Source organism: Rhamphochromis longiceps, linkage group LG18, assembly GCF_057381845.1.
Source record: "Rhamphochromis longiceps isolate RC_006_pf linkage group LG18, R_longiceps_female_GT1.1, whole genome shotgun sequence".
In the NCBI taxonomy this organism is placed as follows: Eukaryota; Metazoa; Chordata; class Actinopteri; order Cichliformes; family Cichlidae; genus Rhamphochromis; species Rhamphochromis longiceps.
Window position 1 is genome coordinate 34,745,061 of NC_140574.1, and position 27,212 is coordinate 34,772,272.

The following is a 27,212-nucleotide window of genomic DNA, read 5'->3' on the forward strand; positions in this document are numbered from 1 at the left end:
ATTCTATCTGATCACTCAAAGTGTTTTGTACAACATGCTTCATTCATACAGATACTTCATTCTATGTCAAATTTACATGCACCTTGGGGTTAGTATTTTGCCCAAGGATGCAGCCAGAGATTGAACCACCAGCCTTCCAATTAATAGTTGACCCTCTCTACCTCCTGAGCTACAGCCATCAGGTGGGACTGTCTGTTCAGATTTCATGGTTTCGTATAGTGTATACTGTGCTGGCCTGCGTTTTTCTGTTAAAACTCAAAAACTGACTGCTCAGTTTGGGCAGCATGCATTCAGATTTGAGGTTTTGAGTAAACAAATTTCAAGTAGGTCTAATCTACCTCTGCAAACCTTATGAAAGTTATATTCAGCATCATAGAAAAGGCAAAGTTGTACATTAGGTGGAAATGTGGAACTGTCTTGCTGAGGGGAAACTAGTTCTTCATTTCAGGCTTTGCAGTGGGCCTTGCAAGCCAGACGGGCCCTGTAACAGTGTGTTCTTTCTTTCATATCAGTTGATCTGATTTTTCAGTTCCTATTAGATTCAGAATGACACAGCACACACTGTTCCTACTTCCCAGCCTTGGGAGTTCATATTTAATATAGGCACCCTTAGTTATCTTGGAAATTGTATAAGATTCCTGATATTTCTGGATTCAGATGTTAAGTAGGCTGTTTTCAAAAACTTGATGTTTTGGGGTAACTCAACCTCTATAAAAAACAAAAACAAAAAACAACCATTTACTCACTTTTGTAATAAATATTATATAACATTTATTGCAAAGTTATTTTCTAGCAAACAAATTTACGTTTAATACAACATTTTGTAAAAATGTTTTGGCTTATTTATTTTAAATATTTTCTACGTAGAAATATGCATTACGTTGTACTATGTACTTATGAGATGTCAAAAAGAAAGCAAGTAAACAAACACAAAAAAATTACAAAAAACGGAACAAATGTTTTCTCGAAAAGCGGCGGAATGTTTTCTCCGGCGGACAACGGACAACCAGCTACTTAGCAGCCGTTGGAAACAAAACCTGAGTCTAAAGCAAGTTCTCATGTAACCAGGTTAAACCCCAGCTACATTGTAGTTCCTCGCATAGGCGAACACCTCCATCCAGTTTTTGCTGTTTACTGTTTTTACCTAGAGGCTGAAGAGGTTTGTTGTGAAGATGGGAGTGCCAAAATTTTACCGCTGGATTTCGGAACGCTACCCTTGTCTCAGTGAAGTTGTCAAGGAACATCAGGTAGGAAAACAGCGGTGACTGGTTAGCTTCACAGACCGCTGTCATTGGTAGCCACAGTGCTAGCGTAGCTAGCTGTTCGCTATTAGAGAGCTATAGCGGGCCGCGGAACTAAAATTCCACGTAGCTTACCAATGGTTTTCTGGCGAATGGACAACTCTGCTTTTAGCACACATTCTTCACTTCATCCTTTTGTTAAACACAGGATAGGCATGACGTTATTAACCAAATTCCATCACTAATATGCTATTTTGGTCTCCATTGTGCGCTTATTCGCACTAAACAAATAAAATGTTAATGAGTTACCACTGGGTAATTTTGGCCTTTGTTGGTCAGGAACATTCTAAACAACAATAAGCTCTTGCAGTTGGCTAACTAACTGATTTTTATGATAACTAGAGATCTATAGGGGCTCGGGTAGTTATTGTTACCAGCTGGTTAACAGTAACTGCGCTTTACAATGAACTTGTTTGAAATGTCAGAAGTATGAGCTCAGCCTGTTGGCCACAGCTCGAATAACGTGAGAGTTTAGGCTACTTGAGTAACTGCGGGGGGACTTGAACCACTTTCTACACTCTGAGCAGAAAGGAAGCCGCTATTTCACTCCCCCAGCAGTAGTTTCATCAGCGCACATTGTTCAGTGTCACCCTCCTTACCTCAGACAGCTTTGCATTTGTATTAAAGCAGTAAATAACCACCTTTAGCAGAAAATTGGTAACAGTAAATATGGGAATTATGTTTCATGTCGGTACCGGTGTAAATAAAACGGAACAAAACATAAAGGTCTGATGTTATCAAAGGTGGATGGCATACTCATGAGACTGTTTTTAATGTGTCAGGTGAAAGGAGCTTACTATCTTGTTTTTATGACTGTCAAATATACCCTCCTTTAACTCATCAGCCTCCTAAAAACATCTGCCACACCTGCCACATCTCGTCATTGTGAGCGTTTACAGATAAGTCATGTTCCTGAATGTACTAGGTATGTGATCAGTTTGTCTTTGTCAGATTCCAGAGTTTGACAACTTCTATCTGGACATGAACGGCATCATCCACCAGTGTTCTCACCCAAACGATGAGGATGTCCACTTTCGCATTTCTGAGGAAAAGATTTTTGCAGACATCTTCCATTACCTGGAGGTGCTCTTCAGGATCATCAAGCCTCGCAAGGTTTTCTTCATGGCGGTGGATGGTGTGGCGCCAAGGGCGAAGATGAACCAGCAGAGAGGACGTAGATTCAGGTTGTGATGGATGAATAAATCTAAATGAATAAATGCTAATCCTATCATAATACTTGTTGAGAATCACTAAATTTAGGATATTGGGAGTAGCTTTTCTTGAACTGACCAAATAAAGAGATGGAATTTTATTAGCATGCCTGTACCCTGATGTTGAATCCAAACTATAAATAATGCCACGTTCTCTCTTAGTTATCTGATTATAGTGTCATGTCTGTTTTCAGATATATTTAGAGTTGTTGGGTATAATTATGTGATGTTTCTGAGGCTGCAGTTGTAAACCTGAGCCCTATGTGAGTTACCTTATAAGGAAGAATGAGCAGCAAACAGGCTTGAGCTAAAATACAACATTTTGTGCTTCAGTGTTACAGACAGGAGGGGAAACACAGACTGCAGGCAGAGACACAGCCTGAGACTTTGAATTTGACCTTCTCTCTTTTATATCTACTTGTGGGTGTGCGCTTGTGTGTGGGTGTCTGTGTGTCTAGGTCCGCCAAAGAAGCAGAGGAAAAGATAAAAAAAGCTTTGGATAAAGGAGAGGTGCTTCCCACAGAGGCTCGCTTCGACTCCAACTGTATCACTCCTGGTAAGGAAGATCTAAAGCTTCATGCAAAGATGCTCATCACACAGACACAGATCAGAACCACCTGATACAGTTTAACACCTGAATTTATTTTTGTGTCCCTGTGTTTTTTATATGTGTACTGTATGTGATATTTTTATTAAAAACATGTTTGCATGTCAGATGTAAACATCCAGTGACTCGTTTTTCAACATTGACATTTTAGCCAAAGCGCATCGTTGGTATTTACCTAGAATCATTAGCGAATAGGTCATCGCAGAGATGTAATATTTTCCCAAGGAGTGGATGTGAGGGAATGTACAAAGAAGTGGAAAACCTTGTGGGACAAATATATTTATCCCAGGATAAAAAGAGAAAAGTGCCAGAAGCAAAGAGTGGAGACCCAGGAGGGGGAAAACAGAATCCAGAATCTTATTTGTTTCTATCGATTGGCACTGCGTTTAAAACACCAGGATACTACCACACTGTGTTTAACACATGACGAACCAGGACGGGTATAAATGTGTGGAACGGCATACCGACAACTACACTGGCAACTTACATAGCCTACTTTGTAGGCTCTATGAAGATTCCCTGCAGAAGTTTAAATCAGGCGTTATATAAGACAGATTTCCCATTTCAACCCAAGCAGGACAAAACCCAGCCTATGTACCTCTTCTGTTAGTCTTGAGCCTGGATTAACTGTAAGGGTCCTGTTTCAAACTCTGTCAAATTAAATATGCAGATCTGTCTGGTGTAGCGACTCCTTGGGAAAGCAGAACTGAGCAGCTGAAAACACTTGGGTTGCTCAGTTCTTCTTGGATCCTTAAGAGATATACAGAGAACAGGTCTCTGAAAATGTTAGCAGTTCTTTTAATCTCAAATCCTTCTTCCAGGCACTGAGTTCATGGTGCGACTTCAGGAACAGCTCAAGTATTTCGTCCACCACAAGCTCTCCAATGACAAGCTATGGGAGAATGTCAAAGTGTACTTGTCCGGTCACGAGGTGGGTGTGAGTGGTGTATGTGTAACTGTTGTATGTACTGTTGTACTGTTTCTGAGTCGGTAATGAATGTATTAAGTTTGTGTTTCTTCTCTTTACAGACACCAGGGGAGGGGGAACACAAAATCATGGAGTTTATTCGGTCAGAGAACACCAAGCCCAATCATGACCCCAACACGCGACACTGCCTGTACGGCCTGGATGCTGACCTGGTACGTTTAAACAGATCGTTGATGAACATTTTGCTCAAATCAGTGCCTGAAGGTTCAGTCTGTCCTTCACTCTGTGTTGTAGATTATGTTGGGTTTGACCAGCCACGAGCCAAACTTCGCTCTGCTCAGGGAGGAAGTCCGCTTTGGAGGGAAGAAATCCCAGAAGAGGTTCTTCTCTTCTTCTCTTCAGTCTATTTTGTCTTTCTTTGTTGTGCTGCATTGTTTTGTGAACCCTGCTCTTTTGTTCCATTTCAGGATAACAGCTCCAGAGGAGACCACTTTTCACTTGCTTCACTTGTCTCTGATGAGAGAGTATATCGACTACGAGTTCTCTGAGCTCAAGGTGAGACAAGCGTGCCTAAAGTGGGCAGCTTTTAAATTCCCGGCGAGATTTCATATTATGATAAATTTTTAATATATGCTTTTTAAATTGTATTGTATGACGTCTAAATGTTTGCGCCTCTTTTTTCAGAATAAGATGGGTTCCGATTATGACCTGGAGCGAGTAATAGATGACTGGATTCTAATGGGTTTCCTGGTAGGAAACGATTTCATCCCTCACCTCCCCAACCTTCACATCAATCATGACGCTCTACCGTTGCTGTACAAGACGTACATGAGTGTACTACCAAGCCTGGGGGGTAAGACCAGACTCGTATCTTGTGTTTTTCCTCAGTTTTTAGTTTTAGTTTCTTCTTTCAGTTTGGTTTTCAGTGTCATTTCTGTTGGAACCAAACATTTCAATTCAGTTTTAAATGTTTTAAAGTGTTTAGCTTAGGCTTATTTGATTCCATAATAATTATAGTGGATTGCAACATGTGCAGTGAGGTTTCTTCATGCTTGTTGTGTTGCAACATTTGACGAAATCATCTATTGGTGAGACAGATGCATACACTGTATCCTTTTAGTGGTTTACTCTTTAGGACTTCGCTCTGTCCCCTGTAACGAACTGTAGTCTAAACAAATTTAGATTTCAAAAGCATGAAAAATATTTATTTATTTTTGAACACACACTCAGCGAAAAAGATGAAATACAGCTGAAATGCGAAAAAAAAAAGAAAGCCACCATGCTGTATTCATGTATATTCTATTGAGTTCAATTAAATTGTATCTCTATAATTTAATTGAATGTTGTGCCACAATTTTCTCCAGCTAAACAAAAACAAAACTGAGGTAACAGTCTTTGGAGCCAAAGAAAAACGATTACAGGTCACCAGAGAACTTCAATCTATACACCTAAAAACCACAAACCAGGCGAGAAATTTGGGTGTAGTGATGGATGCAGACCTAAACTTAGAAAAACACATTAAGACAATAACAAAGTCAGCTTACTATCACCTCAAGAATATTTCTAGGATAAAAGATCTGATGTCTCAACAGGACCTGGAAAAACTAGTCCATGTATTCATCTTTAGTAGGCTTGATTACTGTAACAGCATCTTTACAGGTCTACCTAAAAAATCAGTCAGACAACTACAGCTCATTCAGAACTCTGCTGCTCGAGTCCTCACTAAGACCAAAAAAGTGGACCACATCAGTCCAGCTCTGAGGTCCTTACACTGGCTGCCTGTCCGTCAGAGGATAGACTTTAAAGTTCTGATGCTGGCCTATAAAGCTCTGAATGGTTTAGGACCAAAATACATCAGTGACCTCCTGACCCAGTATGAACCTTCCAGATCCCTCAGGTCATCTGGATCCGGTCTTTTATCAGTTCCCAGAGTCAGAACCAGACATGGAGAAGCTGCATTCAGCTTTTATGCTCCATATATCTGGAACAAACTCCCAGAAAGCCTCAGATCAGCTGAAACACTCAGTTTATTTAAATCCAGGTTGAACCTGTTCTCAGCTGCATTTGAATAAAGCACCAAATCCACACTTTTAAGCTTAAATTTCAAAACTTACATTTTAATAATAATAATAATAATAATAATAATAATAATAATGGATACTTTATTGATCCCCATGGGGAAATTACTTGTTTTTCTCTGCATTTGACCCATTCACTCAGTGAAGCAGTGGGCAGCCCACTAAGCAGGCGCCCGGGGAGCAGTGTGTAGGGACGGTACCTACTGATTTTTAAAAAAAAAAATTTTTTTAATCAATTTTAAATTATGCTTTTTATTTGTTTTTGTTTTTTAATGTCTCTGTAAAGCACTTTGAATCACCTTGCTGTTGAATTGTGCTATATAAATAAACTTGCCTTGCCTATTGCACCACAGTTGACTCAAGGTGCACTTTATACTGTAAGCTAAAGACCCAACAATTATACAGAGAAAAGCCCAACAATCAGCTGACCCCCTATGACCAAGTGGGAAGGAAAAACTCCCTTTGAACAGGAAGAAACCTTTTAAACGTGAAGCTGGCAGAATTACCCTGAGCCTGGTTCTGGCGGCTCCAACTTTATCATGTGACAAAGTCCCCCCCCCCCCCCCCAGAAAAAGAACTGATGCAGCAGGGATGTATTTTTTGAGCATTTATTCAGAATTTGAAAGCCTCTCATACACAAAATATGTTGTTTTTTTTGTTTGTTCCATGTGCTGTGCTTGTCCAGCTGGCCCAGATAGTTTAGAATTGTCAACCAGTACAATATAGAAAAACATTCATGTCCCACTTGTTTATTGTCATTCACATATATAAAATAATGTCCCCGTGTTTGTTTTAGGTTATCTGAATGAGAACGGTCACTTAAACCTCAGAAACTTTGAGAAATACCTGGAGAAGCTTGCTGAGGTGAGACACTAGTTTCTATTTAAGGGTCATTCATTTTAAGATCAAGTCCCATATACTGATTGATGTCGTTTGCTATGAAACAAATGTATTCTGCCAAAATGTACTTTTTTTTTTTTTTCCCCATGTCTTGCCAGTTTGACCGGGAACATTTTAATGAGGTCTTTGTGGATTTGAAGTGGTTTGAAAGCAAAGTTGGTAACAAATATCTGAATGAAGCTGCTGGACTGGCAGCTGAGAAGGAAGCTGCCAGCAAAGACGCCAGAAAGAATGAGGTAGGGACCAGCACTGAAAATATGCATTGTGTCTTTCAGCATTGTTTTCATGTCTGTCTCTTTCCAGTGATTGACTTTTTAAAAAAAAATATCTGTAGGATTCTGCTCTCTGTCTGGCTTCCCTGACTACATCAGAGAAAGTCACCGGAGAGGAAAAAGCAGCAGCGGCAGCAGATGATGAAGAGGAGGAGGATGATATCTTTGAAACAGAGTTCAGACAGTACAAACGCACATACTACATGAGCAAGATCGGCGTGGACGTGGTGTCTGAGTGAGTGAACTTATACAAACGCATACAAAAAGCAAATTATGGGAAGAAGAAAGCTAAAAATGTTTGGGACAGAAGTTTGACACTTTTCATTGTTTTAACTCTTAGTTTCACTTCACCTCTTTGTTTGTTGTATCTTCGTTCAGTGACTGGCTGAGACAGAGTGAAGTTAGAATGACCAGTGTTCAATAACGCAGATAAATGATTGGTCACCACTCTCCCCCCCCCCCCCTTTTTTCTTTTTTTTTTTTTTTGGAAAAGTGTTCACCAGCACAAAAACAAAACTTTGAGACTGAAATTTTCATGTCAGTCTTTTAAAATTCTTGTATTTCATGCACTAAAAGGTATTTTGAATTAGTCGTGTGACGCTCAGCAGGTTGGGACCAAAGATAACATGCAAAGGAGTAGGGCTTGGCACAAGGTTGTATTGGTGTCTGCACCTGCTATTGTGTTTTGCTCTAGGTGCAGCAAGACCAAGTGGCAACAGGCCGGGTGAAATGGAATGTATTCATAAACACATTGTGTGTTAGTCTTATGTAATGAATCAACATCCGAGTATAGCGAAACACTGTGCTCTTGACTTAAAGATGAACACACAGGATCACAAAGCTGCAGCAGATCATTTAGTTTAACCATAAATAATATAGTGATCATAACTGTTGGAAACAGGTCCACCAAATATTAAAGGGTAAACATTGTTCTTGGACTTGGAGGTTTTGGCTCACAGGGTTCAGGCGTCCACCATTGGAACAATGCTCATCTATGACCGAAAAATCAACATCATAATAGGTGCACTTTAAGATGTTGTACAGCAGCCTTTACCTCGTCATACCTTTTAAAGGGTAAAACTATTAAGACTGACAAAATCTGTTTTTCTCCCTTATCAGCAGTTAGAATAGACATGCTTGTGTGTCTGTCTGTGTGCGTGTGTGTTGCTGTTTCCCAGCAGTGTGATGCCCTTTTACTAGTTTCCTTTTTTAAACGATCCCATTGGTAGGGAAGTGACTTGGCTAAATGTTAACAGTGCCCTTCATCACAGCAGCTTGCACTTTGTAACTATGTTTTCACTCTTCCATTTGCAGTGAGTTTCTAGCCAACCAAGCCAAGTGTTATGTGGAAGGTATCCAGTGGATTCTCCACTACTATTACCATGGAGTTCAGTCCTGGAGCTGGTGAGTGCTTCTTTCTTCTGTGTAATTTACTCCCTGATCTTTCTCTTTCTGTTATTGGAGAATTCAGCTCATTAACAGTCTCACAGAAATGTGGGAGGATTGAAAGAGAGGCTCAAATTTCAACATATTTCTACACAGCAGGCTTTAATGAGGGTTTCTGAACCTTTACTGTCTAATAAAAGTTATTTCACAGAAAAAGTGGATTGATTGATTTGCTTTGGGGAGAAGAACAATAAGTAAATGATTTCCTTCTTTAAACCTCTATATTGAGTATTATGTGTTATCTCTGCAGGTACTACCCCTACCACTACGCTCCCTACCTGTCAGACATCAGGAATGTATCTGGGTTAAAGCTGACCTTTGAGCATGGACAGCCCTTCATGCCCTTCCAGCAGCTGTTGGCAGTCCTGCCTGCTGCCAGCATGGAACTGCTGCCCGAGTGTTACAGGGTAACAAATGCAAATCCAAGTTCACTCATATAAAATGCACAAGATGTACTCTAAGAAATAAAAATATAATTTAATACAGAAATCGTTTTAACATTAGGACAGGAAGTATACAGGGGATCGTAATACTGTATTTTGTTATGTTTCAGCATCTGATGACTAGTGAAAGTTCAGCTATTATTGAGTACTACCCTCTTGACTTTAAAACTGACCTGAATGGCAAGCAGCAGGAGTGGGAGGCTGTGGTGCTCATTCCATTCATAGATGAGGTAAACACACAATTCGAAATGAAGAAATGGCACAGGTCTGTTGTCGAAATCAAATTTGACAACTTGTAACTGTGTGTAACTTTATGTTGTGTGTGTATCGAACAGAGGTGCTTATTAGCAGCCATGGAGGCCTGCAACAGGAAGCTGACAAAAGAAGAGAAGGCCAGGAACTGCCACACAGAGTGTGCAGTCTACTCGTACGACAGGGAAATGGACTTCGCCTACGCCTCCCCCCTGCCTCAACTGTTCCCCGACATCGTCCACTGCCACGTCAGGTAGATGCCTTTAACGATCCTCATTGTTTCTGAAAACAACTCATGCGTTTGGTCCTACTGAGGTGAAATTCAACAGTCATATTTGTCTGTGGCTGATTGCCTTTTGCGGTTGATCATCACAGGACAGCGCACATCCCCATGGATGCTTGGCAAGTTTCATTAGATCACGTCAGCAAGCCCGTTGACCGCTCAGCTCTGTACTTCTGTGGCTTTCCCACCTTACAACACATCAAACACAAGGTGGGCATGTGCATAACTGAACTACTACTAAACTGTTCAAAGTTGGAGCGAACCTGGTTAAATACGTCTTAACTCACAACCAACGTATGAATCTGAAATTAATTCTGCCAATTTAAGAAGAAGAAAAAAGAAGTATAGCAAGTTTAGTAAATTCAGCAGTCTTTATAAGATGATCTCCCTTTCTCAAACTCTCATGCTCTGGCTCCTTCACTGTCGTTTCAGTTTTACAAGAAGAAAGGCGGGGTGGTCGTGTTCCAGCAGAGTAGCAGAGGGGAGAACATGTTGCTGGATATCCTCCCCAACCAGGAAGGGGAAACGGTGAGCTTTTGTTTATGTTTTTAGATCTAGTTTAATAAAGCTTCAACACTTTATTATTAAGAATTGATCAATTGTCCCTTGGAAGTCTTGGAATCACTGTCTATACAATTAAAAGAACTGCATAAAATATTTTTTACACCCAGTCACCTCTTGGTCTTATTCTAGGAACATTGGCAGTCTCCTTATCCTCTGTGTCTCTGCCTCTCTCCTTCTTTCTTGTCATTATCTTCAGACATGTGATGATGTTGCTGCACAAGTTCTGGGAAAGTCTGTGTTTGTCAACTGGCCTCATCTAGAGGAAGCTCGCATCATTGCAGTGTCAGACGGAGAAACGAAGTAAGAGCTGGCTTTGCTATGACTGCTGACTTTTCTGGTAGATGTGTAGAAAAATCTGAAACTGAAAAATCTGAAAATATTATATTGAGACTTTAGTGACTTTACAAGTGAATTTTTGCAACTTGTTCTGAAGGTTTTATCTTGAGGAACCACCGGGTGTCCAAAGAGTGTATGACAGGCCGAGCACTCCTCCTCCCGCCAAAGTCACCTGTCTGTCTGACAAGGAGCAGAAGGACTGGATTAAGGATGTCCAAGGAATCACTGAATAGTAAGAAACTCAGCAAAATAATGCAAGTGTTTGAGTTTGTATGCATCTTCAGTCATTTCTACTCTTTCATATTATTGAAACAATCCTTCTGTTCTTTGCCAGAACCATCATATTCTTTGGCTTCTTTAGTTATTTATGCTTTTCTTTCTCGTAGTTATTTGAAGAGGAAAGGCATCGTGATAAACGAGACAGAGGTGGTTTTATACGGCCAACTGCTGACTGGAAGAAAATACGTTCCCAAAGCCAATGGTGTGGTGGAACTGGAGAAACAGTGGGCCAAACAGGTCCTCCCCTTTGCCTACCAGGCGGTTGTTAAGGTACCTGCACACAAACATGATAGCGAGAAGAAAACGGAGAATAATGGGTGAAAGACTCTTATAGCAGTGTATATGTCACTGAGGCTGTGGTGTTTCTCAGCAGGGTCTTCATGCTGCAGGAAAATAGAAGAAAACCTGCTTAAGCTGAGGAGTGCAGCCATATTAATGAAACTAAACCCTGAAATAAACCCAACACATGCTTTCAGTTTCTTTCTGGTTATTGTCAGAGTAGTTTTAGGCAAATTTAGGTTTACTGCACATGGTTTTGATTTTATCACCTTTTTTTTCTTTTTTAAGTGTTTATAGATATTATTTTAAAGACACTTCTTCCTTATCTTCATGGTCTCAGGATATCAAAGCCTTCTGCTCATCTCTGGCCTGCTTCAAGAGCTTAGATGAGCTCTTTCCTCCAACAACAACCGTCTTCATGGTGGGAAACCCGTACTACGGTGCCATGGGAGAGGTATGTTATCCACTGTTTGCTCTCTTAGTCTGTGGATTACTCCCTCGTTACCCAAGTTACTCTTTTTATTAATTTAAACCAAGAATCCGAGTATAATGTCCGTGTTTTCACACTGTCACATTCAATATAAGTGAAGAAACAAAACACTGTGCCCCGAGCTGTCACCTGTGCATTAATATCATCGGCGACTGTCAGATAAGTTTGATTTCCACAATCATTTTTTCGATACTCTGAGGGGAAAAAGACAAAAAAATTAAGAGGCTTATTTATATAGTTTAGAACAGATCTGTGAAAAACACCTTCTGTTTCAAGCTTAATGATGTAATGCAAAACAATATGAACATAACATTGATAAGAACTTAGTGATTCCATTATCAATTCGATTCCTTATTGGTTCTCATATCGATTCTCATTGACTGAGCTTGGAGACTCACCAGCATCACTAAGCAGCATATCAAAGGCATTGCATTCATGACCTGTGGGTCAAATGTTTGTGCATGTTGGAGGTATTTCCCCTCTTTGCTGAGATCAGTGTTGGGGCCATTACTCATTATACACAGAACCCTTTTCTTACAGGTAATGCATTATGTTACTTACCGTATTTCCCGGACTACAAAGCGCACCTAAATATTAGCCGCACAAGCTAAAATCAGGGGAAAATCCTGTTTTGTACATACATTAGCCGCACCTGACCAAAAGCCGCAGGTGTTTCAATGTTGACTCATCATATGTAAGAGAATATGCACAAAGCGAATTGTCAGGAAAGAGATGGCTGTTTGGAGACACACCCCTTTTATTAATATTTTGAAAAACAAGTTATGGGTACATATTTGCACATGTAGTACATAACAGTAACCTACAGCACACCAGAACAATAGATTCGGCCTACCTTTTAGGCTCAGGTACAGCGACACGGCTTTAACAAGAAGAAAAGTCAGTCATTCACCATCTTTCTCTTCTTCCTGCGCTCTAAAACCACCAAAGTCCTCTCCTCCAGTGTCGGATACAAACAGGCTCAGGATGGCTTCGTCATCCACTCTCCGCTTCTCTCCTTCGTTGTCACTTACAAAACCAAAGAAATCCTCGTTGTCAGAGTCGAACACCCTCAGAAGTGCCGTGGCGGTGTCCTCCTCTCCATCATGCAGCAGTCCAGCCCTTAGAAATCCGTTAGTGATCGTGGATGTTTTCACACTTTTCCACGCTGTCAGAATCCACCGGTGGAGTTGGGCATAACTTGCTTTTCGCAAGTTTATCCACGCCTCCCGCTGAACGCGTAGCGCTACTTTGAAGTTTGTTTTTCGCGCTACTTCGTACGGCACTACGTTGCCTGGCGGACGGACACGTGACCAACATACCACTCTTGAACCCCGATCCTTCCGCCAGGCAACGTAGTGCCGTACAACAGCGGAACAAACAAAACAAATCCTCTTACGATATGACAACAATCATGGACAATCCATAGAAAAGCCGCACCTGACTAAAAGCCGCAGGGTTCAAAGCTTGTGCAAAAAGTAGCGGCTTATAGCCCGACAATTACGGTAATTTCTCCCAGGAGAAAGTAATTTCTTACACTACTCATTACTTTACTTTCATGTTACTCTGTAAATTGACCTGAAACACACCGTCTCTTAATTACCATGGCAGGTATAGAAATCCAGCCATTTTTTAAAAAGTCTATCTGATTAATGCTCCACATCTCCATATTCATATTAATATAAATTTTCAGGTGCAAGATTCCCAAGATGTCATCAAAGATGGGCGGATTCGAGTGGTCTTCAGTGTGCCACATGAGCCACAGCTGGAGCCCTTAATCCAGAACCAACACGTAAGACGAGCTCGTGGAGTCGTTCTGTGGATATGTACGTTTAGTTTTGCGAGTTTTCTCCCCTCACCTTATACGTTTTTGTGTGTCGTGTAGAAATACAGCGTGAAATACAGTCCTGGATACGTTCTGGCCTCTCGTCTCGGCATCACCGGTTACCTCGTCTCCCGCTTCTCTGGAAGCATCTTCATTGGTAGAGGCTCTAAGAAGAAGTGAGTGCTTATGTAGAAATGCCACAAGGATATCTGCAGTGAGTTGAGCTGTTGTTGGCACCACGTCACGTATTCAGGTACAGTCCTTGTCTAAGCTTTCAGTCTTCTTCACTGTGTCCAGTCCCTGTGGGGAGCAAAGAGCTAACGTTGGCCTGAACCTCAAGTTCAACAAGAAGAACGAGGAAGTTCCCGGATACACCAAGAGAACTGAAAAAGAGTGGCTCTACTCTGCTGCTGTGGAGGAGCTGCTGGCTGAATACCTGGACAGGTAAAACAAATGAGTCGTTTTGAAAACCGCTGTTCTTTAACTTATGTATTAATGTTCGGTTATCCTATGAATTGAACGAAGCTTTTAGAAATGATGGTGCGGTTGTGTTTCTTTGTAGATTTTCAGAGGTGTTCAACAACGTGGCCAGAAACAGTCACGATGATGTTTTCTATGAAGATGACATTTGGCCTGGAGAAGACCAGAATGGGTAAAACGGACGCTTCAGCCATGTGGGCCCTGGCCTTACTTAGTCCCCTGCCAAGGTTGCGTTCACTCCATCCTGCTGGGAAAAAACTTGTTTAGGGATCATAGATGTATATAAAAGATGGACGTAGCTTACAGGTCTTAAAAGTGTAGCTGATGCTGAGGTGTCTAAAAGCTGTATTCATTCTTGTGGCCATCAGGTGGCGACATCTCTAGCTACATAAAGAAGCACTTATAGAAGTCTGTGTGAAATTGTCCTCTTTCAAAATACATTTCTAGTTTAAATTCACACTGAATAAGCTATGAAGTCCATCTTTATCTTTTGATATCCATGAGAGTAAAAAAAAAAAAAAAAAGGGGGGGATGCTTTAAAGCACCATCCTGCCTGATATGTTCTCACTTGGTGTCTCATTTGTCAGCTGGATCACCTTTGGTTAGTAAGGGTAAAAGTTCTCAGCATAAAGCTTCACCCGCCGGTGATGACAAGGAGTTTAGAGCCAGGGGTTGTCATCTTGTTCTTGCACCAATGTCTGAAGGTTGAAGATTAAATAAATGAATGACTAAATGACTCTTTTTTTTTTTTTTTTTTTTTTTTTTTTTTTTTAACCCAACAGGGCAGAGAAGGTAGCAGAAATCACTTCATGGTTAAAAAGTCACCCAGTTAGCTCCATCAGCAGGGCATCCTGTGACCTCCAAGTGCTGGATGCTGCAATCGTGGAGAGGATCGAGGAAGCAGTGGAGAAGACCAAGGTGACAGCTACAGACTTCAGAAGTCAGAAGTTCTTTGTGTATTCACTGCATTTCCATTCACACGCCTCTCCCTCTGTACCTTCTCCATTCCTGCCTCGCTCTCGCCGACTTAGGTGAAGAAGAGCACCAAGAAAGTCCGCGTCACAGTCAAGCCTCACCTCCTCTTCAGGGTGAGTACCTTTGGCATGCACGTATTAACATCGTGTCTGTAAAGAAAGGGGCTGTGGTTGTGTTATAAAAAAACCCGTAGGACTGGTAACCCCATAAAGACCTGTCAGCCAAAGTTCAGATGATTTAAAGCAGTTTAATATCAAACAACAATCACATGTAATATTTTTTGGAAATTCCTGTGTAGCAATAAAAAGGATTATGCAGCTGCTTCAAGGAGGAATCCAACATAGTTGCTTAACATTTTACACACAGCTGACTCAGAACAAGTACAAACCAGATGGGAAGGTTATGAAAGGAAAACATGCTGTGGACCAAGATGATGACCAACATCAGAAAATTCAAGGCATCATGCCCTGGAAAAAGAAAACGCATAACAAAAAGAAATGGATAGGACCTGTCGTGGTCCTGTCACATCAACACCGGGGTGAAAAAGGCCCGTCAGCGTCTCTACCACCTCAGACGCTTGAGAGACTTCCGACTGCCCTCCAAGGTGCTCAGGAACCATAGAGAGCATCCTGACGGGAAACATCTTAACCTGGTTCGGGAACAGCACCATGCAGGACAGACGAGCTCTACAGAGGGTTGTGCGGTCAGCTGAGCGCACCATCCGCTCCGAGCTCCCTGACCTGCACTCAATCTACAGCAGGCGGTGCTGGACCAAGGCCAGGAAGATGGTGAAGGACCTCAGCCATCCCAACAACAGACTGTTCTCTCTGTTGAGGTCAGGAAAGCGATTCCGCTCCCTGAAGACCAACACAGAGAGACTGAGGAGGAGCTTCTTCCTGCAGGCGATACGGTCTCTCAATCACACCACCACACAGTACTGACCCACACATACAGTTCTTACACACACACTGGACTTTCTGGACATTTGTTTACACTAGTGGCCACTGCACTGCGTGGTCATCTAATCAAATCACTTTATCACAAGTCACTTAAATATGTGGATTGCACAACCCTGGACATTTCTTCATTACCATTTATTACTCGTACAGCTGCTGTTATTGTTCTATATTTCTTCATATATTCTTATATATTTTCTATATTGTGTATTTTGTTGTAGTTATTTTATTTTAACTTTAATTTTTATATTTTGTTTTATTCTTTCCTAGTTAAATTTACCCTTCATTTTAATTTTCATATTTATTTCCTCTCCTATTCATAGTCTTTTTTTTTTTTAGGTCACGAGCAGTTGTGTAAGCATTTCACTGCACATCGTACTGTGTATGACTGTATGTGACGAATTGAATTTGAATTTAGAAAATGGCACAAACAAGTGTTTATGATGAAGCATTGGGAAACAGGCTACAGCTGGCTTGTAAGGCTGCGACACAAGTCACCCGTTTAACCTCTGATAAATGTTGTTTATTAACAAAAGAAGAGATTAAGCCCAAAGGCTGGGCAGCAAAAGAGAGAGCAAGGGAGTGGGTTGGGATGTCCTGCGTCTGTCATCAGACTGCAACACTGTGAAGTCAGGACGGATCAGACCAAAGGTGCATGTGCAACACAAGAAAACTGTAGCAGTGACCGTGATCTGGAACAGCCTCATTTCTTGTGTTTGGAAGAAAAGCCTGTTGCAGTGGGCTTAAGAGAAGCAACTGTGGACTTTGGCTGATTGGATGAAACTGATGTTCAGTGATGAATTACAAATGTGCAGTGGCCACAGAGATGATGCTGGGTGTGCTGTGCTCCACGCAATCATGACCGGGGTTGCAGGTCAAATTTCAGACTCATCCTGTATGGTTTATGGTTATATGCGTGAGTGTGCATTCTCAATGCACCCTGAGTGTTTGTGAGCTAATATTTGAAATGACACTGAAACAGCCAGCAGCCAAATGTCCTATTACTTTTGAACCCCTGGCATTTTCATGCAGTGTGTTTAAGGATGTTTGCCACACAGTCTCTCTCTCTCTTTTTAATTTTTTTTTCCTAATCAGTTAATTTAAAAGATCAATGGCAGATTAGTTGATAACATTAATAAAAATATGTGTGCAGCCCTTGGAGCAGCAGCAGGGTGTAGTTCCAGACCCAGACGCGGAATATCGTCTGTTTGACAGAGTCATCAACATCAGGGAGAGCTTCACCGTCCCGCTGGGACTCAGAGGGACAATCATTGGCATTAAAGGAGGTGAGGACACCCGTCAGCCGTCATTGTCCTCATATGCAAAGTCTGCACATATCAAGGGTAACACACAAGAGCGTGATTAACAGTATACCGTATCTGTGTCTGTTTCTTTAGCGGAGCGCGAGGCAGAGGTTCTCTATGAAGTGCTGTTTGATGAAGAATTTGCTGGAGGTCTCAACATCAGGTAACCATGAGTGTGCTGCTGCTGAACATCCAGACTGGCCAACAGCCTGAACTCTCTGCCTCCCTCTCACGGACAATAACCATATCCAACTTCTTAATAGCACTGAACTTACTTGTCAGGTTCTCATGTTGTTGCTAAGGATTGTCTTATTGCACTGGAGTCACACTGGGTTAAATATTTACACTTGGGTTTTAAGGGGTATTTATTATTTTCTTCATTATTTTCTTTACGGGTTGTACGGAAGCCCCAAATGCAATTTCATTGTTCTCTGACAATGACAATAAATAAATAAATACTAAATACTATGTAATTAGTGTTGGGAATGGTCAGTTCTAAACAATTCCCAATTTACAAACATGAAATGGGAGGGCATTTGATTTTGCTGCCAGATCACATACTTTAATCCATTACCCACTGAGCTGCAGTGGGCAGGGGAAGAGCAGAGAGGTCTTTGCTGCCTGTTGTTAATGTTAGTTGTTGTTTTTTATTAGTCATAGGTTGCACATGAACGCTCACCTGGATGGCAGGAGTAATCATCCGTTAATGGTTCCCAACAGTTGTTTAAAGCAGATTTGTTAAGCAAACATTCCAGATGGTTGTTCAAACAGATTCCCCAAGTAGTTTGTTCACTGCACACAAACACATGTGTGAGCATGTCACAGGCAGCGGCCAGATCACATCAGTCTGTCCTCCTCCAAAGCAGCTCTGAATGGATAAAAGTGTTCGCTTGTCTTATACGCTGCCATCACAGTCACCCTGAAACGAACTGCTCATGGATCAGTGTTAGATGGCTAACTAAACTTCATTAAAACCTACTGTTACTTTGACAATAATTGACAAGACTTTTTCTTCTTTGACTGAATTACTACGTCATACCGTCAACTTCAGTGTTCAGTTTCTTTACACCAGACAGAAAAAGCTGCAGAGTGCGCAGTCTTTTACAAAACGGTTACATAAAGCACAAGAAGAGGGTAAAACACAAAATCATACAGTCAGGCTGTAACAGAATACACACGATGTCCATACCAGGATACTGTTGGAGTAAAGGTGTTCCTCTTTACAGCAGACGGTCACAGCTGCTTTGCCTCTTCATGTGCTTCCTCAGGTGCACATCTTCTCGTTGTTACCGCCTCCCTCCCTGCGCCCTGATCAACCTTTCCCACGGAGCACGGGTTGATCACACTGGCCACAAACTCACCGCCATCGTCAAACCGCAGCCTGCCACTGGCGGCAACTTCAGCTCGTACCGGCAGCTGGCAGGCCTGAACCACTCTCCTCGTTCACCTTTTATCCCCACACAGGTAGGAGGGTGGAATGCTCACAGTAGATTCATGTACAAATTATTCCCCAGTTTGGAATAGTGGAAATGATTTGGAATTTCCACAGTTTCACCTAAATCCCTCCTCTTTCTCCTCTTTCACTGTTCCAACTGCTTTTTATTTGTAGCATAACAACAAACATGGTGTGGCAAAGGCTGCCTCACAGGGCAACAGGAGCTCTCCCTCAAAAGGTCCCATCCAAAAGCACCAGGTCAGGGTAAGAGCAGGTTTTGCTCCATTTGGCCTAACTGTTATAGTCTCTCAGCAATGCGTGCAACATGACTTGTTTATACATATGTCGTTCTCTCCATCCAGAACAAAGAGGAGTACAGTAATGTATGGCAGTCTCTGCAGAACACAGGCCCTCCTAACAAGCCTCCTGCTCACTGGCACAACAATGTAAGTTTTCAGTGAAACAGACACCAGCTTTTTAGATTCCTCTAAAACTTCTCTCTCACTGTCCTAGGAGTCCAGCAGGAATTTTAAGGAAAAACTAGTAATGCTGAGAAATATTTACTGTATTGTCCTTATTTTAGTTCAAGTGAACTTGTAATGGTTTCAAATAAATAACCACATACTTTCCCAAACCAGACTGAACCTTATAGATGTGATACAGAAATTCCTCCATGAATGCTGATGTGATTGCTTCAGGATTTAACAGTGAAGTGACATAGGCACTTAGGAACTTTGTTTTTATATAGGAATTTAACCAGAATACAAAGAGTGCTCTGGTGATGTTCCTTATTTCACTACTAATTCTTGAATTACGCTTTTAAAACAATAGTTTTAAAAAAGTGTTTCGGGTTCTAGGAAGGACATTCCCAGCAGGGGAAGAACCAACCCGCCAGCAAATCTGTGAGTCGACACATCAGCTGTTTCTGTTGTGCACAATTGGTTAAGTTTATCATGTTAAATTCATCAGTTTTTATTTTTGGTTTTCACACGTTCATGTTAACAGCGACGTGCGTTTGCATGAATTGCTCTGTGTTGTATTTGTGTGGACTGGATTAGAATTGATGATGTGTGTATTGTTCACAGACCCCACCTGCTGGCATCAGACTGTTGAAGAAAAATGAAGATGTCAGCTCCTTTATTCCCTCACACAATATAGCCAACAAGGTGCAGAAACACAAATCCTTCTTTTGACTTCTGCCTGTTTTTGGTTTTTCAGGGTTATCTCTGGTCAGAATCTCGTACCCTGAACAAGACGATGATTTACAGTTTCTTTACTTTTTCTTACTCAGGCTGAAACACAATTTGAGGACCTCATTGCCAATCTAAAAATCTCCAAGGGTAACCAGCAAACCCCACCCCCTCCTGCCCCTCCACAAGGAGGTGACAGCCAGCCAGATGGCCCATTATCCCCACAGTCTTTTGCCATGGTAAATATGCGGTGAAGCCAAAATAAGAGGAACCTCTGAGTTTTAGAAGAACCACTTAGCATAAATGATCGTGTGTGGTTTGTCGCTATAGAAGGGAACCCTGGTGCTGAAGGAGATGCTTAAAATTGACAGCACTGGAACAGGAAGTCAATCTGCTCAAGAGACGTCAAACAGCACCCCCCCTGCTGGCCAGCAGCAGAACAGGAGACGATCGTCAAAGAAACTCGGTAGCTTAGTGATTTCTAAATCCCAGGCAAATTTCTTCTCTGTATTCTCCTCCTTATGATCATTACTTTTCTCCCTCCAGCTGCAAAAATAAACGTCCCACACGGCGACGCGCCTGTGTTGCCTTCTCCGGCACCTGCTGCCTCTGCCAACGCCCTGCTGGGCAGTAAGGTGTCAGAGCTGGCCTGCATCTGTGGGGCTTTAGGTATGGCGCCACCTGACTTCAGCTTCATGCGCAACAGACAGGTAACACGCTCTATTTTCTGTTTCTGTTACGTCACACTTTTTTCTACTCTGCGTTTCCCACTTTCACAAGTGCCCCACTCTGAATCATTTCCATTAACACTGACGCAGGGTCTAGTGCTGTGTCAGGTGAAACTGTCCAACGGGTTGATGGTTCATGGCCCACAGTGCCAGTCAGAACACGATGCCAAGGAGAAAGCTGCTTTCTTTGCACTTCAGAGACTGGTATACACACAAACGCAGATATTTGATTCACAAGTGTGAGAGGCTGAACTTTGTAACCAATGAGATAAACATTAAATGTGTTGCTGACCCTCTGTGCATCTGTAGAACTCACTCGGGTCAGGCTTCCCCCTCCCACCTCCTCTGTACACAGGAGTGGGTCAGATACGACCTCCCCACATGGGAGCTGTCTTCAACCAACAAGGTGAGTCTGTCTTTCTTTAAGGTTTCATCAATGAATTTAGAAACATCAGTTTAAGGTGTTCCATAGTGTAGTGGGTCGAGGTCACCTGGTGTAAAATTCTGCCAGATTAAACATACAGAGCTAGGGCTGTTCGATATAACGACATATATCGGAGGACGATATGAAAACATCTGTCGTTTCATTTTACGCTATCGTTTGTTTCATGGTGTCGCAAAATAAACTGTTTACGGCAATATTTTTTCATCGTTTTGATGGTCACTGTGGAATTTCTTAAAGTTCTCTCTTTCTCTTATATTTAATGTAACCACACTACGGAGGGACTAGCGCCTGGTTTAATGCGTAGTCCTTAGCAACGACGATGGTAAAACCATCGCGTGGCTCTGCCGTCCGCTTGTTTATTTTCCACATAAACATTTCACAATAAAGCTGAAGATCCTGTTGAGATTTTTCAAAGTAAACTGAAACACGTGAAAGAGTACGCAGTGTTTACGGACGAGAGGCCAAAAAGAGCCGTCAGGTGCTCAAAAATAAACCTCAGAACAGGCTTTTTCTTGCAGCATGCCATGTCATAAATACTCACAAAAAAAGCTGCGGCTGTTTCAACTTATGTAACACTCGACTCCAGGTACACGACGCCCAGCTGGAAACGCGTCGAGTTGCCCGAGATTCACAGAATTTACAGAAAATGCAAAATGTTTGTGATTTTTATATCGTTGTCGGGACGATAAATGTCTTATATCGGATATGAGATTTTGATTATCGCCCTATGCAGAGCTCCTCAGTGTGGTGAACCCTTGTGACAGGGGATGAATTAATAGTAGCAGCATTCATATCAAATTTTTTAAGCCTTAAAAATGATCTTTTTTTAAATCTTAGGAGTATGCTCTTGTTTTCCAGGTGGTGTGCTGTTGCCCCCACAGGGTTACGGTCCTGCTCCTCTCTGGGGAATGACGGTGCCTCCTCAGCACCACCAAAACCAGCCATTCTACGGCCCACCGGGGACTTTCCCTGGCGCTGCGCGCCCCCAGCCTGCAACGACACTGCCCATTGGCTCACACAACCAGTTCATCCCCTTACAGGTAACACATAAGCCCTTTTTCCATAAGGACCTACTTGGATCGGTTCGACTTGTTTTACCATTACAATTGAGTATCACCTAGTGTGCTTAGGGTCATTATAGCAACATGGCGGAGCGTCCTGTAACGCCATTTGTATGCAACACGGATGATACAACAAAGGTGGGCGTCTAGGCGATGTTGTACCTGCTGCTCGATTTGTGGCTTTTCGTCAGACTCGGGACCACAGTGTTGTTTCTGTGTAGCCATTTCTCCCGTTGCAGGCTTTCAAAAGTTACAGATTTCATATTTGTGAAGGAAGTGCCCTCACGACTCATTGACGCCAATGAGTAGCCAGTTGGTGGCATGCAGTCTATTAGTTGGTAGTACCAGGTACCAGATACTACCAACTAACAGAAAACCCTGAAAACTGTGTCGAGCCGACCACAGGAGGTGCTAATGGAAAAAGGTTAATACAGCGTTCCCATTTATCTTTTCCTGTGCAGACGTAGGCCAGGTTGGTAACTCAGCTTTCTGTTTATCTTTCACCTTGTCAGGTGACTAAGAAACGAGTGTCGGCAAATAAAAGGAACCAGGAAACTCGAGAGTTTTACAGTGCTGCCCAAACTGTTGCTAAGAACCAAGCACAGAAATCCCAGAACCAGCCAACTGGCCAATTGCAAGGTCAGACTGAACCACAGAGCGTTAAAATCCACCAACAAGCTGTTAACTGCGACCTCTCCTCTGGTGACTCCACGACGACGGCACTGCATACACCACCTAGGCAAACCATGCCAGCAACAGGCCACACCCCCAGCTCTGCCTCCAAGAGACGGCAAAGGAAGCTAGCAGTCAACTTTGAGGCAGCTCAAGTCTCAGAATCATGAGAGGTGTGTGTGTGTGTGTGTGTGTGTGTGTGTGTGTGTGTGTGTGTGTGTGTGTGTGTGTGTGTCTCAGCATTCCTGATCAAACTCTCATCGATGTGAAAGTCATTACAGAGCCAAGAGCAGCTTCAGACGAGCCTTTTTATTTTTCAGCAATGAAACATGTAAATGTGCTTCACTGCTCAACTTGCAGACTCCTCCTCAGGAGTTGAGGTCTGTGCCACATTATCGTAGTTCCCCACTAAAGGAGGTTTATTACAGCTCGTCTTTTCTTTGTAGCACTAACTTTGTACTCGCCCAGTCAGTGCTGAGGCCACAAAACATTCCAAAGCGACCCCTCAGACTACAGACCACAAGCGAGGTTCTGATTTTCATGATCATTTATTATACTAAAATTAACTGGTTTTATCCACGATACAGCTCTGTGTCCACCTGTCTTGAACCTCAGTCATGCAGGCCTACATGCTGGTTAGCTCGGGGAAAGTCACAGCAGCCTGCCGGTGATCTCTATGCCTGTTTGCAGCCAATTTCACTCTGGCAACTGTCAGCAACCACTCACCAAGAGGCTGCAGAATACACACTTTCCCCGAGCAACCGTCAGCTCCCTGACACATCTTCTGGGGGCCTTTTCTAACTACTTGTGTTTGTTGCTTTTGTTGGATGTTGCTCTCAGCAGTGATTGTGGTGACTACAGTGTTATGTTAGACAAAAAGAAATGCCTAAAGTCATACACACAAACCCCCAATAGTAATAAACCGCCAGCTTTGTTCACCTGCTCGAGCAGAGAACATTAGTGTCTCCACAGGAGCAGATTTGGAAGCAGTCTTGTGACTACATTTCATTTTGAGTGGTTAAGAAAACCTCGTGCTGAAGTGAGACGCTGCCTTAAAAAGGGAATGATTTCTTTCTTTTTTTTCCTTTTTTTTTTTTTTTTTGATTAAGAGGACCTTTGACATAACTCTAAAAACATGCATCACTGAGAGCATTTCATATTTCCTTGAGGGGGCATTAACAGTGAACAGCCTGTAGAGTTGGACTCCTGACGGTCTCAGTCTTCCTTCCCAGCTGAGAGGTTTTCAGACTCCAGGTGTTGCTGGATGAGACTTCATGGACTGAAAAAAGACGTCTGAGTGCAGCAGGTTCAACCCTCCTCTGTTAGCATGGTGTGCAGGTCCCAATAACATGTGACGTGGACCTTGTTCTCAGGGACATGTAGCTGTGGTAGAAGCCCCCATTGCATACATCACATTTTTAAACAAGTTTATGCAGAAATCGGGGCCTTCTATTGTTGCTACAGCCATTCATGCCATCGTAGAGCAGTTCTATCCTGTTTGGAAGGGTGATGTTTTATTGTTTCTGGGGTTTGGTCATCGTTGCTCACACACCGCCTTTTATTTACTTCAGGCTCATCGTTTTTTTTTTCTTAAAGACTTTTCATGGTTTGTTAACAGCACCTAGAAACAAGACGACTAAATTCACACCACCTGCACAAATGCAGAACTATGAGGAAATCCCAAATTATTCGAGTCCACACACACACACACACACACACACACACACACACACACACACACACACACACACACACACACTTGCCACTGCAGAGCTGTTTAACACCAGCACAGATAGTTTCACACACCTACAGAGAGGTTCCTTTTTGCTGTTGGAAAATGGTCTGATTCTTCTCTTCGGCTCTGCCGGACCTGCAGGAACGTTCACACTGCTACAGTCAAGAGTTTCCAAAAGCATCTTATGCTTATTATGGGTGGATTTTATCCAGGTTTAAAAAAAAAGATCTTAACCTGATTTCTTTTTGAGTCGAAATTAAATTTTTTGGAGTGATCTACTGAAGATGTTTGATTAGGGCTGTATCTCTTGTTTATAATAAGGAGCCTGCTAATTTCTGTGCCAGTTACTATTGAAATTCTTTGGTTTACAGTCGCCTTTTTATCCAACTTTAATAATTATCTGTGCACAGTGTTAATTTTACACCTTGTGAATATGGAATCTCTTGAAATTTATCGATGTCTTCATCAAATATCTGTTTGACCCACATTGTAGTGATTGTTTCAAGGTTTATTTCACTGTGATAGTCGTGTTATTATTGTAGGAGCTTGCTATTAACTGTGTAGAGCACAGGCCTCACACAGCTGATGACAGCTAAGCTTCAGAATCCTGATCAGGTGTCCGACCTGATATAGTCTCATTTCAGAGCGGCTTTATATCTGTCAGCACAGCCCAAATATAAGACAGCAGTAGAGTTTTAATAGGAAACATACTCGTCCGTGGAGTGAACCACGTGTCTAAGATGCTTTTGGAAACATAGCTCAGCTCCTGGTCGGTGCTTTTCTAAATCTGATATAAATTCTCAGCTGAGTTAGCCACTTCCACGCATCACTACATAGTCACACATAAATAATCTCACCATTTTTAAAAAGGCTTTTCTTTTTTGAACTATGGATTTTACGGACATCCTTTTTATAGACGATCTTGATTTTTTTTTTTTTTGTAAGTAATTCGACTATCGCTTCAGTAATGTTTGTGGTAAAGCCGCTGTAGAGACAAATTAAATTGTACTTACCCAGACCATGTTTTGTATTTAACCGGTCCTTGTTTTGAGGGATGCAGGCTTACAGTAATTTCCCCCCCTTTTTTTCTTTAAGACTGACCCTCATAGCCACCTTGGGACTGAAGTGTGTAAGGGTCTGGTGCAATAAGGGGGGGGGGGGGGGGGGGGTGTTTAAAACTCTTTTTGAAAATGGAAGCACACCTGTTTGTTTGTTTGTTTGTTTCTTTTTGTCCTTTGTTGTTGTTTTTTGTGGGGTGGGGGGGGAGGGGAGGTACTCAGATTACGAGAAGATGTAAAGGTAACAGAAGATGAAGCGTTATGGACTTGCTGTTTTGATTCAAGAATGTCTTGTACATAACCATTTAATAAAATGAATCTTTTGTTACGACATGGCTGTGACGGTGGCTTTTTCCTTTTTGATTTTATTTTTTCGTTAAATTGAAAGAAGGCAATGCCTGAAACTTGCTTTTTTCTTAATGGCCACCAGGGTGGTACCTGTAGTTGCAAGAAGGCTTTGACTCAGTCCTACAGAAGCCCTCAGGTGTGACCCACAGTAAGGACTCGGTCTCATTTTGTAAATGTGATTCTAAGTTTAAGATGGGGAGATTATCCAGGACCTTCTTAATGAGTAATAACTTGAGACTGTTATGTGTTGACCAGGGGCACATCTACAGGGGGGCAACTGCCCCTCTGCTGCCAGGAAATGGGTAATAAAAGGATTGTGTGAAACTTTGAAACATCTCTGCGTGATCTCTATCAAGGCAAAAGGATCAGAGAGACCGGCGATGTCTTGACACCCCCATCATGTTTTTGACTATTTTGTTGACTCTGTTTACATATAGGGGATTTTCATATGAAGAGGTATGTGCCACCCTGCCTCCTGTTAAAAGGAAGTTTTTCCTTCCCACTCTTGCCAACTGCTTGCTCATAGGGGTTTGTCTGATATAGGGTTTTCTCTAATATTGTCCCGTCTTTACCTTCCAATATAAAGTGCTCTGATGTAACTGTTGTTGTGATTTGTGGCTATATAAATAAAACCGCATTGACTTTCTTCTACTGCTTGTGTATAAAAAATATTTTTGTAAACATTATTTTTTTTAACATTTAAATAACATCAAAACTTTGCAATAAATCAGGAGTCAAAAAAGTAATGTGTCGATTTAGTAATTTGCATTGTTTTACAATCCCCCCCCCCCCCTCCCCCCAGAAAAAATCACTTTAAAAACTGAGTATGTTTACCTCAGCAAACAGTCAGCATGCCAGGTAAGAAACTGGTCTGTTTACCCTGGAGAAGGCTGTATGTCTTTATTCTAGACAGTATAAAGGTAAAATTCTGTGAAGTATTTTTATGCAACATGTGAATAACAGACTGTACAAACTGTCTGTGTGGACAGAAACGTTGCATTTGAAATTACTTGTTGGTTAAAAAAATGTTATTCCCCTTACGCTCGCTCCTCTTCTTTAGCGCCAGCTAGAAGCTGATGACAGGCCACCACAACTTATGGACAAAGTATGAATGCTATAAATAATACCGTTGAAACTAACGTAATAAGCCTGTTTTGAAAATGTAAGGAGTAAAAAGTACAACTATTTTCAGAAAAATTTACAGAGTAAAAGTAAAAAGTTGTCAGAAAATAAGCTACAGATCCACTTAAGTACAGTAACAAAGTATTTGTACTTTGTTGATTCCTATCGCTACTACTAACATTAAGTAATTGTGAAATATTGGGAATAGAGAA

The 27,212-nt window shown here is 41.9% G+C and overlaps 1 protein-coding gene across 2 annotated transcripts; it reads left to right on the plus strand.

The window, feature by feature from the left end:
- Positions 1-974: 974 nt before the first annotated feature.
- xrn1 (5'-3' exoribonuclease 1) lies at positions 975-26,477 on the plus strand. Of its 2 annotated transcripts, none has more exons than XM_085388559.1 (41): positions 975-1,247; positions 2,253-2,485; positions 2,971-3,068; positions 3,941-4,050; positions 4,149-4,259; positions 4,342-4,427; positions 4,515-4,602; positions 4,732-4,900; positions 6,922-6,989; positions 7,124-7,261; positions 7,360-7,532; positions 8,612-8,701; positions 8,994-9,150; positions 9,297-9,416; positions 9,522-9,691; positions 9,814-9,931; positions 10,154-10,249; positions 10,482-10,585; positions 10,719-10,853; positions 11,008-11,170; positions 11,520-11,633; positions 13,360-13,458; positions 13,552-13,667; positions 13,789-13,935; positions 14,054-14,143; positions 14,754-14,889; positions 15,003-15,059; positions 17,056-17,188; positions 17,300-17,369; positions 18,475-18,670; positions 18,816-18,905; positions 19,004-19,087; positions 19,499-19,543; positions 19,727-19,807; positions 19,933-20,070; positions 20,162-20,297; positions 20,378-20,541; positions 20,650-20,763; positions 20,869-20,965; positions 21,863-22,044; positions 22,578-26,477. In XM_085388559.1, the coding sequence occupies exons 1-41, from the start codon at positions 1,173-1,175 to the stop codon at positions 22,905-22,907; spliced, it is 5,121 nt and encodes a 1,706-aa protein (XP_085244685.1). In that variant the 5' UTR covers positions 975-1,172; the 3' UTR covers positions 22,908-26,477. The 2 variants fall into 2 exon arrangements, with proteins under 2 accessions (XP_085244685.1, XP_085244686.1); XM_085388560.1 differs by having other exon boundaries at positions 18,816-18,899.
- Positions 26,478-27,212: the final 735 nt, after the last annotated feature.